General features: G+C 41.2%; 1 protein-coding gene across 3 annotated transcripts in view; it reads right to left on the bottom strand.

The window, feature by feature from the left end:
- Window positions 1-26315, bottom strand: part of DMD (dystrophin) — a 2981380-nt gene that overhangs the window by 195061 nt on the left and 2760004 nt on the right. For all 3 annotated transcript variants that reach the window (XM_040336501.1, XM_040336499.1, XM_040336500.1), the window contains one exon: window positions 10744-10818. In XM_040336501.1, the coding sequence (XP_040192435.1) occupies window positions 10744-10818 (75 nt within the window). The remainder of the gene's footprint in view (window positions 1-10743; window positions 10819-26315) is intronic.

The following is a 26315-nucleotide window of genomic DNA, read 5'->3' on the forward strand; positions in this document are numbered from 1 at the left end:
CTGCACAGGATATTGTGAATGTGGTCATCTACAGAAACAAAAAATCTTTACGGACTCTAAACTCTTGTTCTTCATGCTTTCTCCAAGTTGAAACATGTACAGTTGTATTTTTGGTCACCCACTTTGGCCTCTATAAAAGGGGGTTTCCCAATTTGAGGAAAGCTGCTTAACACTAGCCATCTAGTTGTCACAAACTGCTTATCAGAATCTTGTATCCAGCACATTGGCTACACTTCCAAAATAGGCTGGATATGGGGAACTGTCACTTATCTAGAGAATGAGGGAAAATTCTAACATTTACCAGAACAGCAGTCAAAGGGATATTCCAGTGAGGATACTTGCTCATGTAACTAAATCTCAAAAGCAGGATTTCCACCACCCCTTTTTGAGAGAGAGAGAGAAGTTTCCTGTTGGTGTTTCTGGGGGTAGAAAGTGCAGCAAACGTATGGATGGGGACACAGACAGCAATACAATGACAGAAGTTCTAACCTTCCACCACACTATAAAACTGGAAAAAATGTGGTTGTTTTCTTTGGTGTGTGTGCACGTGCGCGTATATATATATATATATATATATATATATATATATATATATATATATATATATACACACACACACACACACACACACACACACACACACATATATATATATATAAGGGAATGGCAAGCTGAATAAATGCACAGAAATTCTATTGACCGTTGTTCACAAAGATTGTGGTTTTAGAATATTTGTAGGTTTTAACAGGTTCATGTTGTTGACAATTTATGAGAACTTGAATTGAAATAGTACAGGTGGCACATAACTCAACAAGTGTGGTACACAACCGATTAAAGTTTGGCAAACCCCGTTCAATGCATAACCATCTGTAAGCGTTCTCCAGAAAGAATACAAATTCTTAATTAGATAATGATACTACCATATGGAAATGCACTTTTACCCTATAAACCACAAAATATTCTGGCAGAATGTTCTGCTTAATTACCTTAACTACATATATGGTACCCCAGTTATTCCCCATACAAACAAAATAACACATTTCCACACCCTATAAATATTGCTCTTGGCTAGTGTAACAAATGAACAGTTTCAAATGCACATTACCTTGCAGTGCTGGATTCGAGCACTTCACAGTTTCCCATCATTTCAGCAAAAGCCAGGCATAACTCTTTCTTACAGAGGGAAATGATTATGGTTTTTATTGCCATATTGAATAGTAAAAAGAGCTGAGGCAATAAATAACTAGCACAATCATTCTCATCACACGGAGCCAAGTACAATATATAAACTGGTCAATGCGACCATTTCTCACTGAATGGGCATGCATATGAACAGAGACGTTACTTTCTCCATTCACATGCACTCTGGGACAAAAAGAATATATATATATAAAAAAAACACAACAGTTCAAAAGCTTCTGGCAGCCAAACCAAATGCCATTTTACGCAGTTTCAGGCCATCCTAGCTTTGGGTATGTATAGTAAAACCTCTACTTACAAGAAGCATTAATTGCTGGACGTCCAGCTCATAAAACATACAGCAAAGCCTTGAATATGTATTGATTTCCATGGCTACCAAGTCATAAGCACTTCTGATGCTTTCTACTCAAACATTCAGCTATAATGCTCTACTAAACCCATCTTTAAAAACGGCTTTAAGGTCACTCTGCCCTCATCAAAAATAAGTACAATTTCCATTTGAAAAACCTTGGTAGTGTTTGTACCATTTATGTTAGAACAGGATAGTGCAACTGGGGATGAGCCATTTTAGTTCCTCTGTGCATCTGTAGCATTACAAAAATGACAGTGTGCAGGCTTTGAAAGATGCAAGCTATTTTATGTTATCGGTTCCTGCAAGCTGCAAAGGCCTCCCCACTGTGCTTTATGAAGGAGGTAGATAGGCAAAAACATATTTGAGCGTGTTTAGAGATGACAATTTTGTGCAATGAACTTAAAAGCGTTTGTTAACCCCAAACAAAAATAAAAAAATATGCTGCTCCTGTCCCTTTAATGTGAAAGCTGCAGCTTGTTGCTTTTGCTTTATTTCTCCGTGTCTCTTACAATACCCGTTTGATCCCGCCAGCTCCTGTCTTCCCCCCTGAGAACAGACCACGATTATCATGGCTGCCAAGCCAAGATATTGTGGTCTAAATGCGTGTCTGTCATCCGCAGGTCTCCTCTCTACCTGTCAACATGTAGTCTGGAGTGAAAAAGTACGATCTCTTACATTCCCAGCCACGCCCTCCCTCCTCCCCTTTCCCCTCCTATCTCGTATACACTACATTGACAACCAAAGGGAGGAAGATGAGAGATTCCTCTTTTGACGTATCTTGAATGTCAGAAGGAATCTGTGTCCCACCTACTCAGCTTAGTCGGAAATGGAGATGAAATAGGACAATTGACAGAGCTAAAAAATGCTAATAAAAAAGGCATTTACACAACAAAAATAAAAAGAAGATGCTGCAATGCTTGGGGAACCATGTACTGTGTGCCTGAATAATTGGGGGCAATTAGGTTAATAACCACTTTAAAAACATACATTATAGAGGCAGTTATAAGATATTTTCTAATATATATATATATATATAGATAGATATATATATATATATATATATATATATATATATATATATATATATAGATAGATAGATAGATAGATAGATAGATAGATAGATAGATAGATAGATAGATAGATAGATAGATAGGTAGATAGGTAGATAGGACTACAGAACGGTTGCCAAAAGCAAACAAAATGTAGCTTTATTCTTTAAAGCTGAACTCTAGGTGCAAAGTGGTTACGGAAAAATATTCCTTTATAACAAAGAATATAAACCAGCATTGGTTACACTCAAAGTATAAACTAAAAAGGTATAAACTTTAGTTTTTGGATAAAGTGTCGAGGGATTAGAACACCTATTTAGTGATATCTCTACCCCTGCAAGTCTCGGTCCACACTGACTTTACCGCGACTTCTGTAATCAAAGTTAATGCAAGCCGCTCCGAAGTTGCCCCCAAGTAATACAGGAACCTTTTTCTAAGTCAAAGCGACTCAATGGTTTCATTCTATTGCACTGAATAGAATTTGACTTGTCAGGCTGCCAAGTCTCCTGACAGGTCACCCCAGTGTGAACCGGGCCTTAGGGAGCGTCACCCTCTCTGTTTGTCCTGTTTAGCTTTATCACTGAAAGTGCAAGAAAACCATACTTTTGGGTTGTCCACAGAAAAAAAGAGGGCAAATCTTCCAATAGGGACATTAGTTTTGGTGAACCCCAAGAAATTCCACTAGTTCAAAAGGTATTTTATCTCACTTCCTGTTTTGGCTACAGGTCAGGAAGTAAAGGCAAATCTCCCCAATGGGGCGCAGATGGCAAAAAATAAACTGAAAGGGGTTAGAACCCTCCATTATCCAAAAAAAAACAAACAACAAGTTAATGGCTTTTAATGGCTTCTTGTAAAAGTAGTGGGGGAATTATAGAACACATAGCCTGTACAAAGAGCAGAGCTGTGGGAAGGGTCCAGCAAGTCCATCCACTACAGAAAATTAGACAAGGGGGAGGAAGACAAGACCCTGCACAAGGAGAGAAGAGAGCAGTTCCGGTCTTTATAAACAGGAAGCTCCTGAACAGAGGGAAAGTTTCACATTGTATTATGCTGGCCATACACTATATGAAAATTTGGCCGACATTCGGTCGTTAAGAAAGATCTTTTGTTTTTCTAACAGTTAATGGGCACAAAATCGATAATCGTTTGGACGTTTTTGAGCCAAAAAAACGAAGGACAAGTTTGGAAATTTTCAGCCGAACAAACGATAAATCGGAAGGTTAATGTGTTTCCCGTCCGAACTTTCTGCACTAGGTATATGTAAAAAAAAAAAAATGGTTCGTTTTTATGTCCACTGAACGATTTATCACGAACGAGCTTTCATTTTTCGAAAGTTCGTTCGGGCGATTTTTCGTGGAGTGTATGGCCAGCATAACTCCACTGATCTGGAAGGATTATATAGAGCACAGCAAGATTCACGCAAGAATATACATGACTCTTGCATTTAGCCAATATTATCTTATCCCAGCGTTCAGCTTTAATAAGAAGCGGTGAAACTCGAATGTGAAATCCAACTGGACTTTGCAACAGTAGGACCCTCATCTAGGATTTCATAAAGGACACCCCAGCTCATTTTAAAGGAGTCAATCAATAAATGAAAAAAACAAAAAAAAAACACTTTGGCAGACCGCTTTCTGACAAGTAAATAAAGCAGAGAAAGAGTAAACAGATCATGGAAAAATAAAAGAAAATCTTGCATGATAAAAAAAAACTGTAAGAGAATTGCACCATTACCATTTTTAGTAAAAAACGTTCAATTATCATTACAGCCACAAACTGTGAAAGGTACTTTGTATGCAACCGGCTGTGAGCCACTAGGGATACAAGGACATCCACTGCCACTACACTAGCTGCTCTCTCCAACTGGAAGGTATGTTTCACTGAGCTCTATATTCAGGTGTTTTATTATAGGACTCCACCCACTAAGGTCTTACTTTCTGTTCAATGTGATTTTTTTAACCACTTTCAGAAGCCGCTTTAAATATACTTAGACCGGTCATACATGATTCGAATCTTAGCCAGTTTAGCAAGAACCGACCGAGACTTGAACAGTTAATGGGCAGACTGAATGTACCAAGTTGATCAACTTGGGTACAAGTACTTTGCTGGGTTTTTTTTGCCTTCCTCTGGATCAAGGGGTAAAAGCCACGTATTGCATTCACGTTTAGGTGTTAATGCACTGGCCAGAATATTACATTTATTCTGGCCTATGGTATGCATTAATACTCGAACGCTAGACAAGCCTAGCGCTTATGCACATTTAGACACATTTGGGCACAATCCATTTTTCTGCTCTCCAGCTCCTCAACCAAACATGCCTTTGGTGGGGTATTTTTCTGTCTGTAAACTCATCTTCTAAGACACCTGTAAAATAAAAAAATAAAAAATACTACAGTATGTGTACATGGACACCGGCTCAATGCCTGCAACTAGCTGAGTTTTTTTAAGCCGTGTGCACAACTTTGCCTTTGTTCCAGTTTAAGATGGTGTCTTGAGCACTGTATAACCTTTCCTGTTCTGGGTGGCTTCTTTCCCTTGTGGGGACCTTTGGAGGCCAGCAAGAATAGTATTTCCCTATGATGAACATGTCAATACAAATACATAGCCCAGTAGCCTAGGACAGCAAGACAATGCCCTTATTTTTTCCCCAAAAATTGAGTTTACTTTCACTTAAGGATAATAAACACTGAGGCCTAGATTCTCATAGGAGATACGACGGCGTATCTCCAGATACACCGGCGTATCTCTCTCTCTGAATCTGAGCCGTCGTATCTTGGCGCCTGATTCAAAGAATCAAATACGCCAGAATTTGTATAAGAGACGACCAGCGTAAATCTCCTACGCCATCGTATCTTAACTGCATATTTACGCTGGCCCCTAGGGGAGTGTACGCTGATTTACGCCTAGAAATATGTAAATCAGCTAGATATGCCAATTCACGAACGAACGCCCGGACGACGCAGTACAGATACGCCATTTACGTTAGGCTTTTCCCGGAGTAAAGTTACCCCTGCTATATGAGGCGTAGCAATGTTAAGTATGGACGTCGGAACAGCGTCAAATTTTTCACGTTTTACGCCGTTTGCGTTAGTCGTTCGCGAATAGAGCTGTGCGCCATTTACGTTCACGTTGAAAGCATTGGCTTCTTGCGGGTTAATTTGGAGCATGCGCACTGGGATACTTTCACGGACGGCGCATGCGCCGTTCGTAAAAAGCGTCATTTACGTGGGGTCACATTACATTTACATAACACACGCCCACATCTTCCACATTTGAATTAGACGGGCTTACAACGGCCTATTTACGCTACGCCGCCGCAACTTTGGTTTGAGAATACTGCACTTGCCTGTCAAAGTTGCGGAGGTGTAACGTAAATGGGATACGTTACGCCCGCACAAAGATGCGCGCTTCTACGTGAATCCGGGCCTGAGACTTTAATAGTTCTTTCAAAAGTAGAGACAATTACCAGTGCTTGCTCTACTAAATCCATTCCCTTCCTGGACAAAGAAATCAGTAATACTTTACATAAATAATAAAACCTGAATTAAAATTTTACACAAATGCTGCAATAAAAAAAATAAATAAAAAAATGGGTTACTGTACTATGCCTTATGGAATAAGTCGGAATGTGTCACGCCAGTGAGGACATGTGGCGCCAATGTTCAGGCAGATCCATTGTTGATGTAATGAAATATCCAATATTTGCCTGTTCTGCAAACAATCTTACAGCACTCTGCAGCAGCAGAGGTGATTTAGTTCATATTCGGTTTCCCATCCTGAGATAACCAAGGCAGAAAGGTAGATTTTCTTTTTACTGTAGAATGCCAGGGCACTAAAAGTTTCCAGCGGCCAGAAAATACACATTTGGGGCTGAAGGTTAGAAACTTCCTAACACCATGTGTGGGTATTCTGAAACCAAAGCAACAACTCTGGCTTTGTGTGATATTTGTATAATTTTTTACCCATATACATCATAATTACCACAAGCAACAGTGAAATCACTACACGTTTCATACCAAGAGACTTCTTTTATTTATTTATTTTAAATGCAGAACTATACCATATGGGTGTGTGAAGATAAGGAACAGAGAAGTATCATCATCTTTCTTTATACTCCACAATTCACTTGGGCTTAGGTAAAGCTAAAGCAACCCTTTCCTTTGCCAATGTTTGAACTATTCAGCTTAACCACGCAATTAGCGGACACATACTCTGCATCAGTCGGCCCGCAAAGACCCATTGATTCCCCTTTGGGTGTCAGAATCTTGCCTTTTGCATAGCACAAAGTCGGAGAAGGCAGACTTGTCAATCACAACCTACAAAAAAAAAAAAAAAGACACTTCAGACTAGCCTGTTCTCTCCATGCTTCAGAGGGGGGAAAAAATTGGTTGGCGATAAAAGCCCAGCGGCTGACTTGACAAAAAGTTGAGGTTTTAATTTAGTAACGCCACAATTTAGTTTATTCAGACTGCACATTTTGCACAAAGGAGTAGATAAAAATAAAATAAAAAATGGTATGAGTATTAGAGTACCAGTGTTTTACACGCATGGGGAATATAACAGTTTACACGCCAACCATATTTGGCCTGCCTTCACACAGGGTAGAATACAGTGCCTACCCGTGCAAGACTGTACCCCTACCATGATGCACAGACATTCCATCCATTCCCGTGCAGGCAATCCTATTGATGTCAATTGGGACTAGCATGCAAATCAGGAGTTCTGACTTTTTCTGGCTCAGGGATTAAGAAAGTTTGAATCAGACATACAGGCAAAGCTACATGTTTAGGATTAGGACAACAATTGCAGCCTCTGTATATTTCAGTACAAGTTTCCTGAATTGTAATGTAATGTTAATACCATAGGATTCAACTTTATGACATGGTTTATAAATTCATTTTTTTGCTCTCTGAATATTTTTGCCCTTCGAAAAAATAATGGACATAGGAAGGTTGGAGAACCCTTGCCTTCTCATACTGTGAAATGCTAGGAGTCAACTTGTCCACTCTGCATGCCAAGTTGCTGATGGCCGTGCTATTAGCAGTAATCAAGTTCTGAGGATTCCTCTGGTTTCCATGACAATGAACAAGCCTGACTCACAAAGCCAGCACTAACGGCTTGACTTCCAGGGCCTCCGCTGACACAAATAAAGCCAGCATTACACATATGTACTGACTTTTTCTCTCTGGCTTCATTCATTTATAGAAACTTTCTGTAATACTTAGTTGGCTGATTTTTTTTCCTTAAAAAAAAAAAAAAAAAACAACAACACGCACAACCACCACTGATAGCTTTCTTCTTTTTACATTAAAAAACATGTAGGCACATATTGTAAATACCCACATCTAAACTTGTGTTGAGAAAAAAATATATACTGGAGACAAAATACAAATTCAGTAAGCCTAAACATGGAGAAAAAATAAAAACATAAATAACACCCTGTCAGACCTTACATTTTACAAAACATCAGTTGTTTAAAAATATACAGCGTACATTTCAAAAGCAACAGTAACTCAAATAACCACTCATTACAAGGTATGTAGAATACGCACAACACAAACTTTAAAAGCAGATTGGCTACAGCAGCATGAGACCACACCGGGGACCACTCCTTTAATTTAAGAACAGGAAACAGAGGCTACAATTGGCACAGGCTCACTAAAGTTGAATAATAGAAGATTGGAAAAACATTGCCTGGTCTGAGGAGTCTCGATTTCAGCTGCGACATTCAAATGGTAGGGTCAGAAACTGGTGTATGCAAAATTAAAGCATGGATCCATCCTGCCTTTCATCAACGGTTCAGGCTGATGGTGGTGGTGTATGGTGTGAGGAATATATTCTTGGCACACTTTGAACCCCTTAGTACCAACTGAGCATTGTTTACAAGCCACGGCCTACCTGAGTATTGATGCTGACCATGTCTATTCCTTTTATGACTACAGTGTTCCCATCTTCTGATGGCTAATACACCAGGTCACAAAGCTCAAATCATTTCAAACAGGTTTAGATCACTGTACTCCAATGGCCTCCACAGTCAACAGATCTCAATCCAATAGAGCACCTTTGGGATGTGGTATAACGCGAGAGTCACGATATGACTGTGCACCTGACAAATCTGTAGTAACTGGGTGATGCCATCATGTCAATATTGACCAAAATCTTTGAGGAATGTTTCCAACACCTTGCTGAATCAATGCCACAAATTCATTCGATCAGCACCAATCACCTACAGTGCAAATCACTGTATTCTGACAGTGGAGCAGTCCTTGCTCTCAAAATACAATAGCGCAGCAGAGAGGATTCCACTATCCACCTCACTTGTGTGGACAGGGGAACCCGTTCATTTGACTGGTTAATCAAAAAAAAAAATAAATAAATAAATCTATGGTCAGCCTAAATTTCTATTGATGGTTATAAGCAAATGTCTCCATTTATGGCCAATTGTTTGCTCCCCCAGAACAATCAGTGCTAGAAGTATAATGGTCCACAGATGTCGCCTATTTTGGGTAAAATTGGAGAATGATCAGCATTGCTCCCTAATGCAAGCATTATTGCAATAATCTGGCAGTTTTGAGCTCTTGTTGGGGTGAAAGCAAGCACATACAGAAGAAAACAGTGTTTGTTCTAAAAAAAAAAAATCCTTCTTACAAGTGGGCCCAATCCTCCAGACTGGACAGCACTCTCCAGCCCCAGATAAACTGGCTTCAGTAAAGGAAACAACAGATTAGAAAGTCATCTTGTATTGCCTACTCTCCAAATAAGCACTAGTAGCAGAGCCGGCCCTACCATGGGACCCAATGAGACCATTGGTCCCAGGCGGCAGGTTCTGAGGGGCGGCACATTGATGCCTAGGAAAACACTTGTCCCGCATGATCGCTCCGCTCCACACGCCCGCCCTGCTCTGCCCCCCTCACCTACCCTCATTTTACTGTGTGGATGCCCTGGCACCGCTGCCATTACATGGATCACAGCTGGCCGCCCCCTCCCATCCTCTCTGCGGCTCCCCCCTTTGCTGCTGACAAGAGAAAGTCAGTTTTCAGGCTGATGGCCAACAGCGTGAAGGGGGAGGAGCTTTCTGCTGAGTGGAGACCCCATGATGAAAGAGGGATCACTGCTGACACTGAGAGAAAGTAAGTGCCAGCGTCACCAATTCCATCTCCACCTGCCTCTAACTCCCATACCATCCCTGCCTGTGTCTAACTCCCATACCCCTTCCCTACCACCCCTGCCTGTGTCTAACCCCCTCTCTACCACCCCTGCCTGTGTCTAACCCCCTCCCTACCACCCCTGCCTGTGTCTGAACCCCACCATCACTGTTGCATGTAAATCTGACCTACTGATGAATTTAATTTTGGTTTTAATTGTCATGATATAAAATAATTCTGGGGGCCTTTTGGTCGGTAAGATTTTTTTTTAGGGGGGGGCAGCACTTTATTCCTGGGCCCAGGCAGCACAATGTCTTGGGCCAGCCCTGACTAGTAGCAGTGTTTACCAGGATTATCCTACCCCTCTCCACTGACGGTATTGCCAATTCTGGACTAACCCAAATATAGGCGTTTAAGGGGTGCTCATGAAGCACAGGTGTCAGAGAAGGGGAGAAGGGGTTGTAATATGTGTACATTATATCGACAGAACTGGCTGCCCTCCTGGCTTATGGAAGATGGCCAGGAAAACACTAAACCATTACATTAGTAAGTGCTGAGTTTCTACATTTTGAAGTATCTGGTTCTTTTCCCAGGCTTCTTTATGTACTTGCAAAAATCCATAGTAAAATGATGTATCCCAAAATAAAAAAAGATCCAGTTGTAAGGCTTTGCTATGCATCTCCCCTGGGACAGAGACAAAACAGTGGGGCGCATTAAACTGATAAAGTGTTATCTGATTGTTTAGGTGTAACACAAAGTTCAGCACACAAATGTTAACTCCAACTTCAATTACAGAGCCAAAATATAATCAGGAATCCAAAGATCATTAACCAGCTGCTGCATTGCTCTGGGTAATTTATTTATGAGGCACAACAACCACAATTTTTTTTCTCTAGCTGTTAAACATTTGCAAGTCAATTCACGAGGGAAAAAAAGCAGTGACTGGAGGATAAGCAATTGTGAGAAAGCAGTCACAGGCAGTAGATCCAGCACTTACAGCACAAGGCCTTCTGCAGTCTCCTTAGCTTCATGGCAGTTCTGTATGCTGAAAATCTCACATTATTCAGGTCAGCTGCAAAAAGAAAAAACAAAAATATTATAAGGTTAGTATTTAAAATGATACATTTATTAAGCAGCATGATCTTATCTAAAAACATAGTGATTAAAACGTGTTTGGGTACCAGTGAACATTAGATGACAGTAACCAATTAATTCCATCGAGTTACTGACTTGTCTATAGATGCTACAAGCTCCACCAACAGGCAACCGCCAGGGGTAAACTACGGTCCTGTTCTCCAGCAAGCCAACAGAAGCTACATTCCTGCTCCTGCCCTTCCCCTCTCTATTTGTACACGTTTATGGAGCATTGCAGCTCCCTAAAGATATTCTAGCCTAATGTTAGCCCATGGCAGACCACATGATTCACTTTGGGCCAATTACTTAATGTACACATGCTGAACCAGCCGAACTCCAACCCAAGTATGACTGGCTTAAAAAGGGGTTGTAAAGGCAGCTGTTTTTTATCTTAATGTATTCTATATGCATTAAGATAAAAGGCCTTCTGTGTGCAGCAGTCCCCCTCAGAGCCCCCCCCCCCCCATACCTACCTGAGGTTATTCTCTATCTAGCGATGTCCAAGTCCATCAGCTGACTGGGCGCCATTGGCTTTCGCTGCTTTCAAAGTCAGTTAGCTAAATCAGGGGAGAGAGGATCGGGGCTGAACCGCAACTCTGACTGAATGGAAACATGGAGCTGCAACTCAGGTGCCCCCATAGCAAGCTGCTTGCTGTGCAGGCGCTCGACAGGGAGGGAGGAAGGAGGGGCCAGGAACAGCTAAGATGGACCCGAGAAGAGAAGAATCTGGGCTATTCTGTGCAAATCCATTGCACAGAGCAGGCAAGTATAACATTAAAAAACAAAAACAAAACAAAATACACACACACACAGGACTCTTGGACTGTTTATCTATGACAAGTTTCAACAATGAGAAAAAAAAGCTTATTGTACCTATATTTACCAAGGACAAAAATATTTCTCAAAATTGATTAAAGCGGAGTTCCGGCCACAATTTCACTTTTTAAATATAAATACCCCTGTAATACACAAGCTTAATGTATTCTAGTAAAGTTGGCCTGTAAACTAAGGTCCGTTTTGTTAGGTTGTTACAGCATTTAGACACTTTATAAAATAGAAATTGACTGGGGCCATCTTAAGTGTGGGCATCATGAAGCCAGACTGTATGACTTCCTGGATTTCAGCCTTGCAGATCTCGAACATGCTCAGTGCTGCACAAGCAGTGTCAGATCAGGTTTCAGCACCTGTGCTGTCCAAGTCACATGATTCTTTGAGACTGGGGAGTGCACAGACTCCTGGAAAGTTACACCCACTACATTCCCAGGAGTCTGTGCGGTGTAGGTTAGGAAGCATTAAGCACCTAGATGCAGGAAGTGGGAAGATTACCTATTCTGCCTAGCAACAACACTTTGAAGGCATCTAAAAAAAAAAAAAAATTCCGTAAAGGACTAATGACATTTTTTTTTAAAACTACGGATGTAATGTTATATTTATGGGTGGAACTCCACTTTAAGTGATAAAATCACATTTAGAGAAGAGTTAATGGGGTACAGGTAAACTGCCAATTATAGGTCTAATTTTTACCTACTGTGTCTGCAATGTTGCTTTCATCATGCAGACCCCAAGCTCATGCACTTGGGGGTACAATATAAAGCTTTCAGGTCTGTAATTTATAACAGCAGTATTTGTATGCATAGCTTATGCCGATGTACTGTACATTTCACTATTATGTGTACATTATACCTCAGAGTTAAGGTTTTATCAACTTGCTACATCCAATGTCATGGACCCTCCTAACAAGGACAAAGAAAACAAGCAAGCTACATCAAACTGTTCACATTACGTATTCATAGGTTTCTTGGCTGTACATTACATAGAATAGCCAGGGCTTGTTCACACAGGTGCTTGGTCATGTGTGATGTTGCATTTTCAAACAAAGAAAATTCATTGCATTTAATTGGTTCACACCAATTTTTTGTATTGCAGTGGGTGGTGAAAAAGTCCAGTATGCTACAGTTTGGGTGCCCTGATCTGCATTTTGCCATTACTGCACAAATCTCCTTTCATAGTCATAACCACACTAGGGTCAATACAGGGGAAGCGCACAAAAAGGTTCTGGAGAGATTATTGTACTTGTCTACAGTGATGACAGTCTTTATGCAGCATTTCCATTTGTTTATTTTAGTCAGGGTATTAAAGGCTGTCAATTTTTTTTTAATAAAATAACACTGAAGCAAGAGAATTCATTGAATCAAATAAAACAGCAGCAAGACACCCCAACTACAATAAAAACGAAATGGTAGCAACCATTATGTTATGATAAAAAAAAAAAAAAAAAAACACAAGAGGCAAAAGACAAAAGATATTAATATTCGCAGCGCACAGAGGAAAAGAACACCGAAAACCAATGAAATGACTTTAGTTAATTTGTTCCTAAGTGGGACCCCACCTTCCATGCTCTTTCACATCCAGAGGGTAATTGAGTGCGCTCTATGAAAGCTCAGCCTACCTTAAATATGAGTTTTTATGCAATTATGTCAGCCACTGATTCACAGGAAATTATACCGACATTCGTAGGCTTGAATCTCAGCTAACAAATGAGACAATAAATCTCGCTTATATCAACACGGCTTAGTAATAATGTATGGAAATCAAATACATTTGCCTAATATGAAGTGAACACATAACAGAACAAGCTGCACATTTTTCATAGTGCGGCTAGGTACGCTATAATTTCATCCTTGCTTAAATCAGATAAACGCTAGCAATTAGACTGTGTACTGCTTCTGTTCTGTACGTAATATAAACAAATTGTGGGCTAATAAAAATCAAATTTTTTTTTTTTATCTTTGTCATATTTTGTAATAAACACTTAATAAATGACACAATTCCTTGATCAGAAATGCATAAGCAAAAAAGGTACCAAGCTGTAACTAACCCGGACAGATTTTAAAACCCCTTTAAGATCTAGCCGCTATGGCTAGCACCCTACACACATTCAGAAAATCTGTAAGGCTGCTTTCACACTGGGGCGGTGAGGGCGTTGATGGTAAAAAACTGCTAGTTTTAGCGGCACTTTACTGTAGTTTTGGCAGCGTTATTCAGCCATTAGCGGGGTGCTTCTTTACCACCACTAGCAGCCAAATAAAGTGTTAAATGTGCTGTGTAGTGTCGCTGCCGAATCGCTTTGCAGGCGCTTCGGCAGCGGTGCTAATTCATTTCAATGGGCATGAGCAGTGTATTCACCACTCCAGAGATGCCGCTTGCAGGACTTTAACGTCCTGCCAGCTCAGCGCCCCAGTGTGAAAGCACTTGGGCTTTCACACTGGGACTGCAATGAAGGCATTTTTTTAGCCCAAAAGTGCCTGAAAATGCCCTAATGTAAAAGGGGTCCAAATGATTTATTCATCCAATGACAAAATCTGACTAATCAAACATTTGAGTTGGATTGATATGGGGAGGGGGGGGGGGGTTCCTCCCAATGATTTATTGTATTTAGACAGAGGCTTCCTCGCTGTCGGAATACTGTATGCTCATCAGCAGTGATTGAGCAAAGATTTTCAGGCTGGTTTTGCATAGTGGAGTAGTCCCTTAGCCTTGTTTCCATATCCCATGTACAAAAACACAGGAACTGGGGGGAACAGAAAAATAGCAGCAGGTTCTCTGGACTTAAGAATCAAATTTTGACATATATGGCTGTAGCAGGAGGCAGTTCACGTAGGGCTGGAGAGTGGTACAATGAATATCTGTAGGGAACAGTGAAGCATGATGGAGGTTTCTTCAATTTTGGGGCTCCATTGCTTCAAATGGAGTTGATCAATGGTGACCTCAATGCTGAGAAATACAGATAGTTTATCCATCATGCCATACCATCAGGGAGGCATGCGATTGGCCCTACATTTATTCTGCAGCATGACAACAAATCCAAACATACAGCCAATGCAATTAAAGGATATGTAAATCTTCCTTTTTTTTAAAAAAAATCATGTCATACTTGCTTCCTCTGCAGTTGGTTTTGCACAGAGTGGCCCAAATCCTCTTCTGGGGTCCCTCAGTGGGGCTCCTGGCTCCTCCTCTTTGAGTGCCCCAGCGAAGAATGACTCTCCCTTGGGGCACCTGTGTGGGCATGCTCCTGTGTTCTGTGGCTACGTTTATTGACACAGACAGTAGGACTCAGTTCCGCCCCCTGGCTCTCGCATCATTGGATTTGATTGACAGCAGCAAGAGCCAATGGCTGCGCCGCTATTAAACTATCCAATGAGGACCCGAGACACCAGCTGGAGCGGGTTTGCTCATCCTCGATGCAGTAACGATCAGGCTCAGGTAAGTAAAAGAGGGGTTCTGGTGCACTACAAGAGGTTTTTCACCTCAATGCATAAAATGCATTAAAGTGAAAAACCGTGAATGTTTACAATCCCTTTAGGAACTAGCTACAGCATAAAGAACAAGGAGTCCTGGAAGTGATGGTTTTCCCCCACAGAGCCTTGATCTTAACATCGAGTCTGTCTGGGATTACATGAAGACAGAAAGATTTTAGGTAGCCTACAGTACATCCACAGAAGATTGTGGTTAGTTCTCCAAGAAGTTTGGGACAAAAGTTCCTTCAAAAACAGTGTGCAAGTGTACCAAGAATATTTTTTTAAAAGAGAGGTTGTAAACACCTGAAAAATAACACCTTTCTATAGGCTTACCTATTGGGTATAAGTGGTGTTTACAACCTCTTTCACACTGGGGCATTTTCAGGTGCTTTTGGGCTGAAAATAGCGCCTGTAAATTACCTGAAAACGCAGTGTGAGCGGGAGTGCTTTCACACGGGAGCTGTGCGCTTGCAGGATGTTAGAAAAAGTCCTGCAAGCAGCATCTTTTAGGCAGTGCAAGAGTGGTGACTACACCACTCCTCCACGGCCCCTGCAATTGGAATCAATGGGCACCGCTGCTGAAGCGCCTGCAAAGCAATTCGGACGCTAGCAGGTGTTAAAATACCTCCCCCCGCCCCAGTGGGAAACTTCTCTAAAGCAAAGGGTAGTCACACCAAATATTGATCTGGATTGGATTTGGATATGTGAGGGTTCGCATATATTTTAAGTATTATCTTCACGTATATTGGCAAGACAACTTTGTTAAATCCATCTTTGCTTTTTAAAGACACAAATGTTTGGGAACCAGTATACACATAGTAGTAGGCTATGCCTTTTTTGGGACTTAACTATGATAAAAAACGACATCAGCCTCAGTGAATGACAGATATACAGCATTAGAACAGAGAGGAACTTTGGGTGTACTTCCCAGTCACATATGACATCTCACGTATTAACACTCTAGCTAAAGCTACAAGAGCAGGTGGAAATGCTGCATATTTAACCAGAGACAGCAACAACACATTTAAAAAAAAAAACATGGATCTACTTAGCACTAAGAATTACATCAGTCGTTGTTAAAACCTAATCTTTAGAGCAAAGACATAATTAAGTTATGCGATGTAATAATTTTCAACAAGGAGGTAGGTGGAAGAATTCATGTATTCTGCAAAGCACTGTGGAATTAGTTACTGCTACAAAACTAAATAAAAGTAAATGAATATGTGAAATTGTGCTAGCCTAAACCTTTTCTTTCAATATGAACCAATCGCTAGGTGCAAGACACTAAGGGCACACCTTTTCTTCCATGCAATGAATCCCAATGTCTAACAATTATTCTGAACAGAACCCCAATACACTGAAGAAAAATGTACCTGCACTATAGTGCACTGTAACACACAGCTGTAACAGTGTTGCACATGGATGACTTTCCTTTGATTTAAATTGAAATCACATCTGACAAAAGACAGATCAGGGTGAACTAGCCACAGGGTGCCAAGCCTGTGTTCACTTGGTGGCATACTTTGCACGTGAAGCCAATTTGTGGCCATCATCACTATGTAAATATGGTTTTAAAAACATAAATCAGCCAGAGCATGCCATATAACAAAGGAAAGGGAATATTCCTTACTGACTTGATTATACCCACCAACACCATCAGCACCATAAAAACTAACACACTTAGAAAGCCATTATATTATCACTCACATAATAATATAAAGAACAAATACACTCAAAAAATATTTAATTTAAATTATTACAAGCCTAGACCATTAATAAAGTAAATGTAGTGAAAGCGAGTAATAAAAAGGCATTAAAGCAAAGGCTCAGATTCTGGTGACCCATGCCAACATCCTTGACTCTTCAGCGAAGGTAAATTGGGTTTCTGGTGCTCCAGGAGGTAATGCCCTTAGTTTGTACTAATGTACATTTGATTAGTCAGTCTTTAGGTAAAAACAAAGTTGAACCACGGTAAGGGGGGCGGCGATTTAAAAAGAGGCAGCCATCCTCAGAGTGTGTCCAGCAACTCTGCAAAACATATAAATGAAAAAGGGGGGGCCTCTCTAAGTGTAGTATTAAAACAGTATAACTTATTGCACAAGATTAAAAACAAGATATAAGTGGGAGTCATGCTCATCATAAGTATGTAGTCCTGGCAGTTCTACCATGTCCCACAGGCTCCTCGCACGATCCGGGTAGCTGGGAAAGGTTCTGGTGTGATGTTGTACTGAATTGTAGATTCCAGATCCCACTTATGTCTTGAAAGTGTTTTTAATCTTGTGCACTAAATGATATTGGTTTAATACTACACTTAGATATGGCCCACCTCCTGTTTTTTTATTTCTGGGGTTAAATAAACCTAGTCTTTGAGTTGGCTGACTGTGGCTACGGAAACACAGCACAGCTCGGTAGCGAGGCCGCACATCTGCCACTTGCTGTGGAGGAAAACATGTGGGCTCACTCCGGACCTGAGCTGTGTGCCCACAGTCAGCCAACTCAAAGGCTAGGTTCGCACTCGCCTATGCATTGAGATGCATCCATGGTGGATTGCATATGGCTAAGCAGCTACTGTCAGGCATTTGGGTGGTGATCCTTTTTATTTTCTTTGGGAAAGGATGGGAGAAGCAGGCAGGGGAAAATATACAATTTTCCCATCAGTCCGATTCCCATTTTGAGTCCGATCCATTGAGCCTCAGCCGCTGGTGTTTGTAGTTGGTTAATTTTATTATATGACCTAATCAGTGAGGTTTCCCACTGCAGAGAATTTCAAGAGATGTTATGCATTTCATATAATTAGTACATATAATAAAATTGTATTTTCTTTACAACCCAGAAACATGGCTTAATAATGCTGAGCCGAGATTACATAAACGAGGGGGGATGCATTTCATTACCTTCATTCAGAAATAACCTAAAACTAAGGAACAAATGGGACTAAATAATTGTTTGGAAGACATACCCTTGTAGTAAGCAAATTGTCGCATATAATAAAAACAGACAGACAGAATAAAAATAAAAGCCATCACAATAAAAAAAAAAAGGATTACAAAAAAAGATTACCTGATGAAAGACTTATGAAATGTATTGTTAAAAAGGAACAAAAAGTGTATTTTTATACCCATTATACAACAATGTACTCTACCAACCTGTATCATTTAGCACTAGGACTCCAGATAATATATCATAATCCTCCTTCATAAATGAAATTGCTAATACACATTAAAGCCACATGAGGTTAAAAAGGAAATCAGTACTGAAAGATCTGTAGGCCGCCGTTGCTGACCTTCTGAAAATGCTAGCTGCCAGATTGTCAAGCTGATCTAATGGCTTCAGCAATAAGTCACTGACTGGACACAAGTACAGGAATTCCCATTTCACTTTCTACATACTTGTAGATGGTTATCTTGGAAAAAAAACAAAAAGAAACTAGCATTTTCAAGAGGTCAGCAAAAGGCAATAGATTTCTCATGATAGGAATCCGGTAAAGCTGGCCATACATTAGTTGATGTTCATATAAAACATTCGTATGAAAATTTTCAGTACATTCTATGACTTTATGAATGTTGTTCAAAATTACCGTTCAAAATGTGTTTGCTTTTTACATTTGATTTTGGAACAAATGGACTATGAAAACATACATGGTTAGAAATGCATTCATTCGTTCTAGAAAAAAATTCTATCTCGCTTTTTTTAATCTTCTCTCATTGAGTTTGAAAAGGAATGTCAATTTAACCCTATAATAATTTAGAGCTGTAAAACTGACCACACTGTGCTCTTCAGCCTAGGGTGGTCAATTAGGAAAACAGAGCGACTGACAGGAACATCAGGTATTTTACACAAAGGAAGCAATAGAAAGAGCACAATACTTTTTTCACACAACTACATAGTACAGCAGGCCCCTATCAGCAATATGACATTTTAGGCTGACATTCTTTAAAACGCTGCATGCTTAGGCAAAATGCAGCTCTATCACCCAACAAAAAGGGAAGCCCCATGTGGCATTCTGCTTAAAAGCATTCAAATGTTTAAGGCCCCATTCACACCTGAGCGATTTTCTGCTTGTAATTTATAAAAACGCTCAACAAGCCAAATCCCATTCATTTTAACACTCCTGTTGCTCAAAAAGTACATGAACTTCTTTTTGGCAGATTACAAGCGTTTTGGACCCCACAGACTTCAATAGAAATGACTGACGAGCATTTTGTCGCTCGTTTTCTACTCAAACAGCAGCTTCCCATCCCTAATTTACTCTCCCTCTCCTTTCCCTAGTGCTTTCTATTGGCTAAACAAATGCATGAAGCTATAAAATGCTTGGGGGAAGAAAAAAGGGGGGAACGGGACGCCAGTAAACCTACACTCAGGTGCGAATGAAGCCCAAATGATGTGACAGGATGCAACCAAAACTATGGCTGCTTTGCCGAATACATTTTCTGCAACCCCTCCCAACAAAACTGTGCAGTTTTCCTGGCACCTTCTGCTCTCCCCTTGGCTCTCCTAACTTGCATACTTTCAGCCCAGGTTCACACTGGGTACGATTTGCTTCGATTTGAGATGCGATTTCACATCTCAAATCGCTGTCAATTGTCGGCAATGACACCGTCCCAATCGGTGCGACGCCGCATCTGCGGCGCTGCACCGATTTCAAAAAGTAGTTCCTGTACTACTTTTTGCGATTTCAGGCTGCGATTTGCATAGACATCTGTGCAGAAACCTGCACAGATGTCTCTTAAATCGCGGCCGAAATCGGGACTGCCAGCGGGAGTGAAGCCGTGCGAGTTCAGCTGAACTCGCACGACTTCTCTCGCAGCCCAGTGTGAACCAGGGCTCAAACCCTCAGGGCCAGTTCACACCACATGCAGTCCAGTGCGTTTTTTCTGCATTGAAAAACGCATGGAGCGTCATGCAGTTTTTAATGGCATAGTCCACGCAGTTCCAAAAAAATTTAATAAAAGTAGAACATGCTGCATTTTAGCACTGGACTGTACAACACATCAAAAATTCACTGGAATGCTCCAAAAATGCAGCGAAACACGCTTCCTTATTTAAGGTTAAACAAAAAAAAAATATATATATATAAAAGAGGGGGGGTGCACTGGACTGCATAAAAAAAACGTGCATGCTGAAAAGCATCTGGAAGGCATGCAGACAGCATTTTTGTATGGTGTGAACTGGCCCTTCGACAAATCTAAATTCTAAAATATTTCATGGTCACCACATTCTTCTATAAGTCACTACTCAAGCAAATGCCTGGCAACACTACTGCTCTTGACTGACAGCTGCTGCAACCTGCCCAGATGCCACTTTCAGCAGCAGTATGCAAAGAAAAAAGGTAAAACAAGTAGAGATTCCAATTTCAGAATTCACAATTTTAGGATAGCATTATCACACCCCAAACCAAAAATGTAATATATTGCAGTTTACCAATCATTAGATCGAGGCTGTATTCGTTTTGTTTATTTAGATTTTCACCTGGTGATCTATTTAGCAAGACTGGCCAAACATTACACATTATGTGCAAAAAACTTGAGAACATGTAAACAGAAGGACCAGGCTGCAGGTTTACAGATCTGGGCCTGATTGGCTTGATGGTAAAAAAGTACCCAGTATCCAATAGGAGTGGATTTGAACAGATGGAAGCATTTTATCTTGCAACTCAGAGACCTGCAGAATAACCTGTTGAATCCACTTAAAGTGGATTTGGAAACTGGGGAACCACTTTTAGGACTGTATGAAAAATTGAACAGGAAACCCGATTGCCTAAAAGTAGTGGCCAAAAGGAAAACTGGTGGCCCTCACCCTCTCCAGGTAAAAGGAGAATGTGGTAAACTGATGCCAAACACAGGGAAGAAAATGCCTCAAAAACAACGTTGCCATTGTGTAAAATCAGAAAGGAGGAGTAGGTTCTCAAAAGGTGCTATAGGCCAAAATGTTTTACCCGTAGCTGAAGGGAAGAAAGAACAAACATAATACCTAAAAAAAAAAGGGGGGGGAGGGGGGTGTGATGTAGGGAAACCACCAAAGTTTCAACAGTGAAAATTAGACTTCCATGTGCGGTATTAATCTTGCAGGAAATAGATTAAGCATGGTCAGAATAACTGAAGCCGCAATGTCCCTGTCTCCTAGAACGTTGATTTCCAGCAGCCAAACCATCAAGCCAACAGCTGAGAAGCAGGGTGGAAGATTGGTTCTTGAGATAATAGATTTGGCTGATCGGGTAGAATTCACAGAGCATTAGCTAACAGAACAAGGTCAGCATTCCACACTAAAAAGTCAGTCCGAGTTATGAAAATTAATGGAATGTCCTCACTTTTGATACTCGGACATAAAAACGGTCAAAGGTTCAGGAGGGAAAAGCATACTGATCCCATGAAGCTTAGGTCAAGGTCGAGGTCAACTTAGGTCAAGGTCGAGGATATAACTGGAAAAACTTGAGAAAACAGATCTTGATAACAGAGAAAGAATGGCTTAGTTCCACATGCGAGGATGTACAGTTTTGGATGTAAAGTAACTGGACTAAATGGATTAGATTCCAAGATAGAAACTATACTGTATATCCCAGCACTCGCACACAGTTCCACAGCAAAAATTATGTCGGGATTCAAGTTGACTAACCCGGACTCTGCAGTTTCGCCAACTTCTCCTGGGGTGCGAAGAGCTTGGGGTGGTATCCAGGTAACTCCAAAAATGATGAAACAGAGCCAAATAACTTCTTTGAAGTTCAGAATACATCCAAAAGCCTCCACGATCTGTAGGCAAATCCAAGCCCAGAGAAGGCATGTTCACACCACATGTCCAAATGATCGATTACTAGCTTTTGGAATGGGGGATGATATCTCCTGGTTCAGCAATGCCCAAGACAAAAAACTAAAAAGGCAACAAACATTTTATTTTAATTTTTTATATTTCATTAGGGGAGGGTTACAACCCCTTTCTTTTTTTAATATCTGTGTCCCACTGGGAAGATTTCCCTTCACTTCCTGTACCATAGCCAAAAACAGCAAGTGAAAGGAAATCCCTTTAAAAGTGAGAGAATTTCTGTCTGTCACCAGTGTCATAAAAACTAGTATGAATATTGGAAGATTACCCTCTTATTCTGGCTCTGGCGATGAGCCAAAAATTTTGACATTCCCCTCCATGTCTACTCTCAGGGATAATGGTAATCAAGACAAATAGAGAAGATGAATTCTTATGACAGACAGCAATAAAACCCGACAGATGTTTTAGGCCTCGTACACACGATCAGTCCATCCGATGAAAACGGTCTGAAGGACAGTTGTCCTAGGTTAACCTATGAAGCCAACTGATGGTCTGTCGTGCGTACACACCATCAGTTAAAAAAACGATCGTGTCAGAACGCAGTGATGTAAAACAAGACGTGCTAAAAAAAACGAAGTTCAATGCTTCCAAGCATGCGTCAGGTTTTTAACCGATGCTTTTGCATACCGACAATCGTTTTTTTTACCTATCGCTTACCAATCCAATTTTAAAGCAAGTTCAAATTTTTTTAACCTAAAGGTTAAATAACCTATGGGGCCTACACACGATCGGTTTGGACTGATGAAAACCGTCCTTCAGACCGTTTTCATCGGTTTAACCTATCGTGTGTACAAGGCCTTAATCTCTCACCACAAAAACACACACAAAAAAAAATAGACATTGCTGAGGCATAGTGGGATGCAAAGTGAAAAAAAAAAAAAAAAACAAGCTGGCTGACAGAGGTGAAACTGTTAAACAATAAAAAATAAAAGAATCCTAAAATCCACACTCCCTTTAGCGATAACCTAAAAATAATTAATTAGTGTACCGGCCGATTTGCCAGGGCTAGATGGGATACCTGCCAACAAGCAAAAAAGCTATATAAAAAAGGGGGTTTGGAGGGGACAAGGGAGCCCCCAGAAAGCAAAAAAAAAGGCAGGTCAACAACGGCTTAAGGTACAAAAATATGAAAAAGGCTTTATTAGGGGTGGGGGTATCATATATATTAAATATCAAGCATATGTGAGGAACAATGTATCATTATAAACACAGTATATCTCACAATACCTAACCATGTAATAAAAAAAAAGTGCTGCAGCAAATGTAAATTAAAAATGCAGAGCGCTCCGACAGGATTCAAAAATGAGCAAACTCCATTTGTCCAGAAAAGAGAGGCACCGCAAAAAACAGTCAATAATGTGCTGTTAGATAAGTGTGGAATTTTGGTGATATTGGTATTTTGAAAAACGCACATATACACATCCAGAGTATTTGATGGACTATAATGATGAAGAAATTACTCAACATTAGGCTCAATGGCTCGTGTGAATGGTCACTCAAAGCCAAACCAAAGTTCAAACACACATATCCACAGAAGTCTCTAGATCAGGGGTGGCAAACTAAAATTCATCTGGGGCCGCATCAGCAGTATGGTTACCCTCAAAGGGCCGGGTGCCCTGTGTATACAGTGCATGGGTCAGGATTGCGCTAAGTACACAGTGCAGGGGTCAGGATTACGCTACGTACACCGTGCAGGGGTCAGGATTGCGCCTAAAAATTCCTCACATCTGTACTCTCTCCTACCTTCCTACCTGGACCAGCTCTAGTACCTCCCTGTATAGGCGGCTCCCTCCCTTTGTATTGGGCTATAGTACTTTTTTTTTTATTGGGCTATAGTGGTACAATCCCTCTGTGGGCGGATCCTCCTGTGTTATCAGTACTTTGCTTTTTTTTCACCATAACTGTAAAATAGCAGCACACAGTTTATTAAGAAGAGCCACAGGACGCAGCCCGCTGGATGGGGGGGGAAAAATGCCCAAAAAACTGCCAGCAATCTCTGCCACTATGAACAGTCAGTGGCATGCAAGAAAGCCGGCATCACTGGCTGGAAGGAGGTGGAGACAGGGCGGTGGTGGAGGCGGAGACCAGAGCGGCATTGTAAGCCGACATGGCTGGAGAAAGAGCGGAGGCATCGGTGGAGTCGGAGACAGGGTGGAGACCAGAGTGGCAGCCTGAGACGCAGCGTTGGAGGCGGAGACAGAGCGGCACAGTAAGAGGAATATGTTAATGCCTGTGCTCAGACTGGCCGCGCCGCTCGCTTGCTGGAATCCCAACCTGGCAAAATGAGGAGGCTGCTGTGCAGGCCACATTACAAGGTCCGGCGGGCCTTGTGTTTGCCACCCCTGCTCTAGATCATCAACAGCCTTTAGAGCACTTGTGCCGATTTAACCACCTATGTGCTGAAAATGCAGGGTTCCAGACACTGAAAGCATCCAAATCAAGGAGCATATATAGCAGACTCTTAATATTAGGTGATTCATTCAGGTCCTTAAATCTGACCGGAATAAGTGGATAGTTTCACACTTCACTGGGATAGCAGGTGTCCATTAAACCTCCATAGAGGAAAAAAGGAGCAGGCATATATGAGAGAGGGTTTAAGGTAAAAGGTAGTGAACGGTTGCCCAGCTGGGCTCTCACCAAATCAGTCACTCGATGGTCTTATTGAGTGTAAACTGTTATAACCTTGGAATACAGGCTTTCCCACCCATGCATTGTCTGTCAAATGGTTCGATCACCATTTTGCAGCCAGTCGACTGCAGCGCTGATCATTTTATTCTGACAGCAGAGGAGTCCCAGGGGCAGAATATAATAACACAATGGGGAGGATTCCTGTATCCACTTTTTTTTTTTTTTTTTTTCCCCATTCGGTTTTCTGGCTGACAGAAAACATTTTTTAATGAAACATTTTTAAATGGTTAGTATTCTTTGCTTTATTTTGCGTAGTCAGGGTGAGCATGTACTCTTACCCCATCACTTTTTACAAGATTCTGTACAACGAAAAAAATTGTTTCCTATGAAGGGTATTAACCAGGGCTGTCTTAATGAGAGGGCACTGTCCAGGGGCCCCAGCTGCATGGGGGGCCCCTGCACTTTCCCCAAAGCAGCTTGTCCTTGAGCCCATGATCCCCCAAAATTGGGGGCCCCATGATGGCACTGAGAGTGATGGATGCAAAGGGGAGGCAGTCTGCCTCCTACCTACTTAATGTCCGTTTACCTGCACATTGTAGGGGCCCCAGAGCACTACTTTGCCCAGGGGCCCATGATGCTATTAAGACGGCCCAGGTATTAACCCTTGTATCACCCACCAGCATGCAAGGCAGACTGCTGTGCAGATATGGACCGAACAGATACTCAATACATAACCTGACTAGAATTCAAAACTGTCTCACAAAGTTCAACGTGACAGTCACCTCGTCGTCAATGCGTTCAGAAAGATGAGAGCAACAAAGAGCAGTCAGTTAAAGACTAGGAAATAAGTACAGTAGTGATCAAGAGATGAAAGAGCAGCTAGATCAAAAAGTTGCTTCCAACTTCTTGTCAGTAGGTAGGCCTCATGCTCACTTGGCATAAAAAATGCGTTTAGCTTTTTTCTTTTTTTTCTAGCCTGTAGAAGCAAATTCATGTTACAGGCTGAGGAGAGGGACAAAAAAAAAAAAAAAACACATCACTGCTGAATATGCTATACACTCATTAAGGGGGAGAAGGGAGGAGTTTTTAAATTACTATTGAGCCTAAACAGCACCACAGCCCCCACCCAGCAATGTATTGGCCCCAAGCCTTAAAGTATAAGTTTACTGTTGTAAAAATGAACGCATACCTTTTTGCAGGTTAAAAAAAATAGTGTAAAATATATATTTTATATATATATATATATATATTTTATATATATATATATATATATATATATATATATATATATATATATATATATATATATATATACACATATATACACACACACACACACATCCATATACATATCCCTCACAAATACACTCGCCTGCTCGCATTTTGAGGGGGGGGGGGCGAGTGTGTGGGCTGCCTGGGAGTGGGAGGGGGGGCGGCGAGCACCGCCGGCCCGAGTTGTATGAGAGCTTTTGTCCCAGTGATCGCCGGGGAAGATAGAGGAGAGCCGCTGCCTGGCTGTTTAGAGCACTGGGGGTTGGGGAACATAATAGCGGTGCGTTTCCCCGCTGTGCAGCATTATATACAGCCCCTCCCCCTTGTCCGGGCACTTGATAGACAGATCACCGTCCAATCCTGGGACGGTGACCGGTCTATCAAAGTTCCACGGACGGGGGGGGGGGGGGCTGTATATGAC

Source organism: Rana temporaria, chromosome 2 (assembly GCF_905171775.1).
Source record: "Rana temporaria chromosome 2, aRanTem1.1, whole genome shotgun sequence".
NCBI lineage: Eukaryota > Metazoa > Chordata > Amphibia > Anura > Ranidae > Rana > Rana temporaria.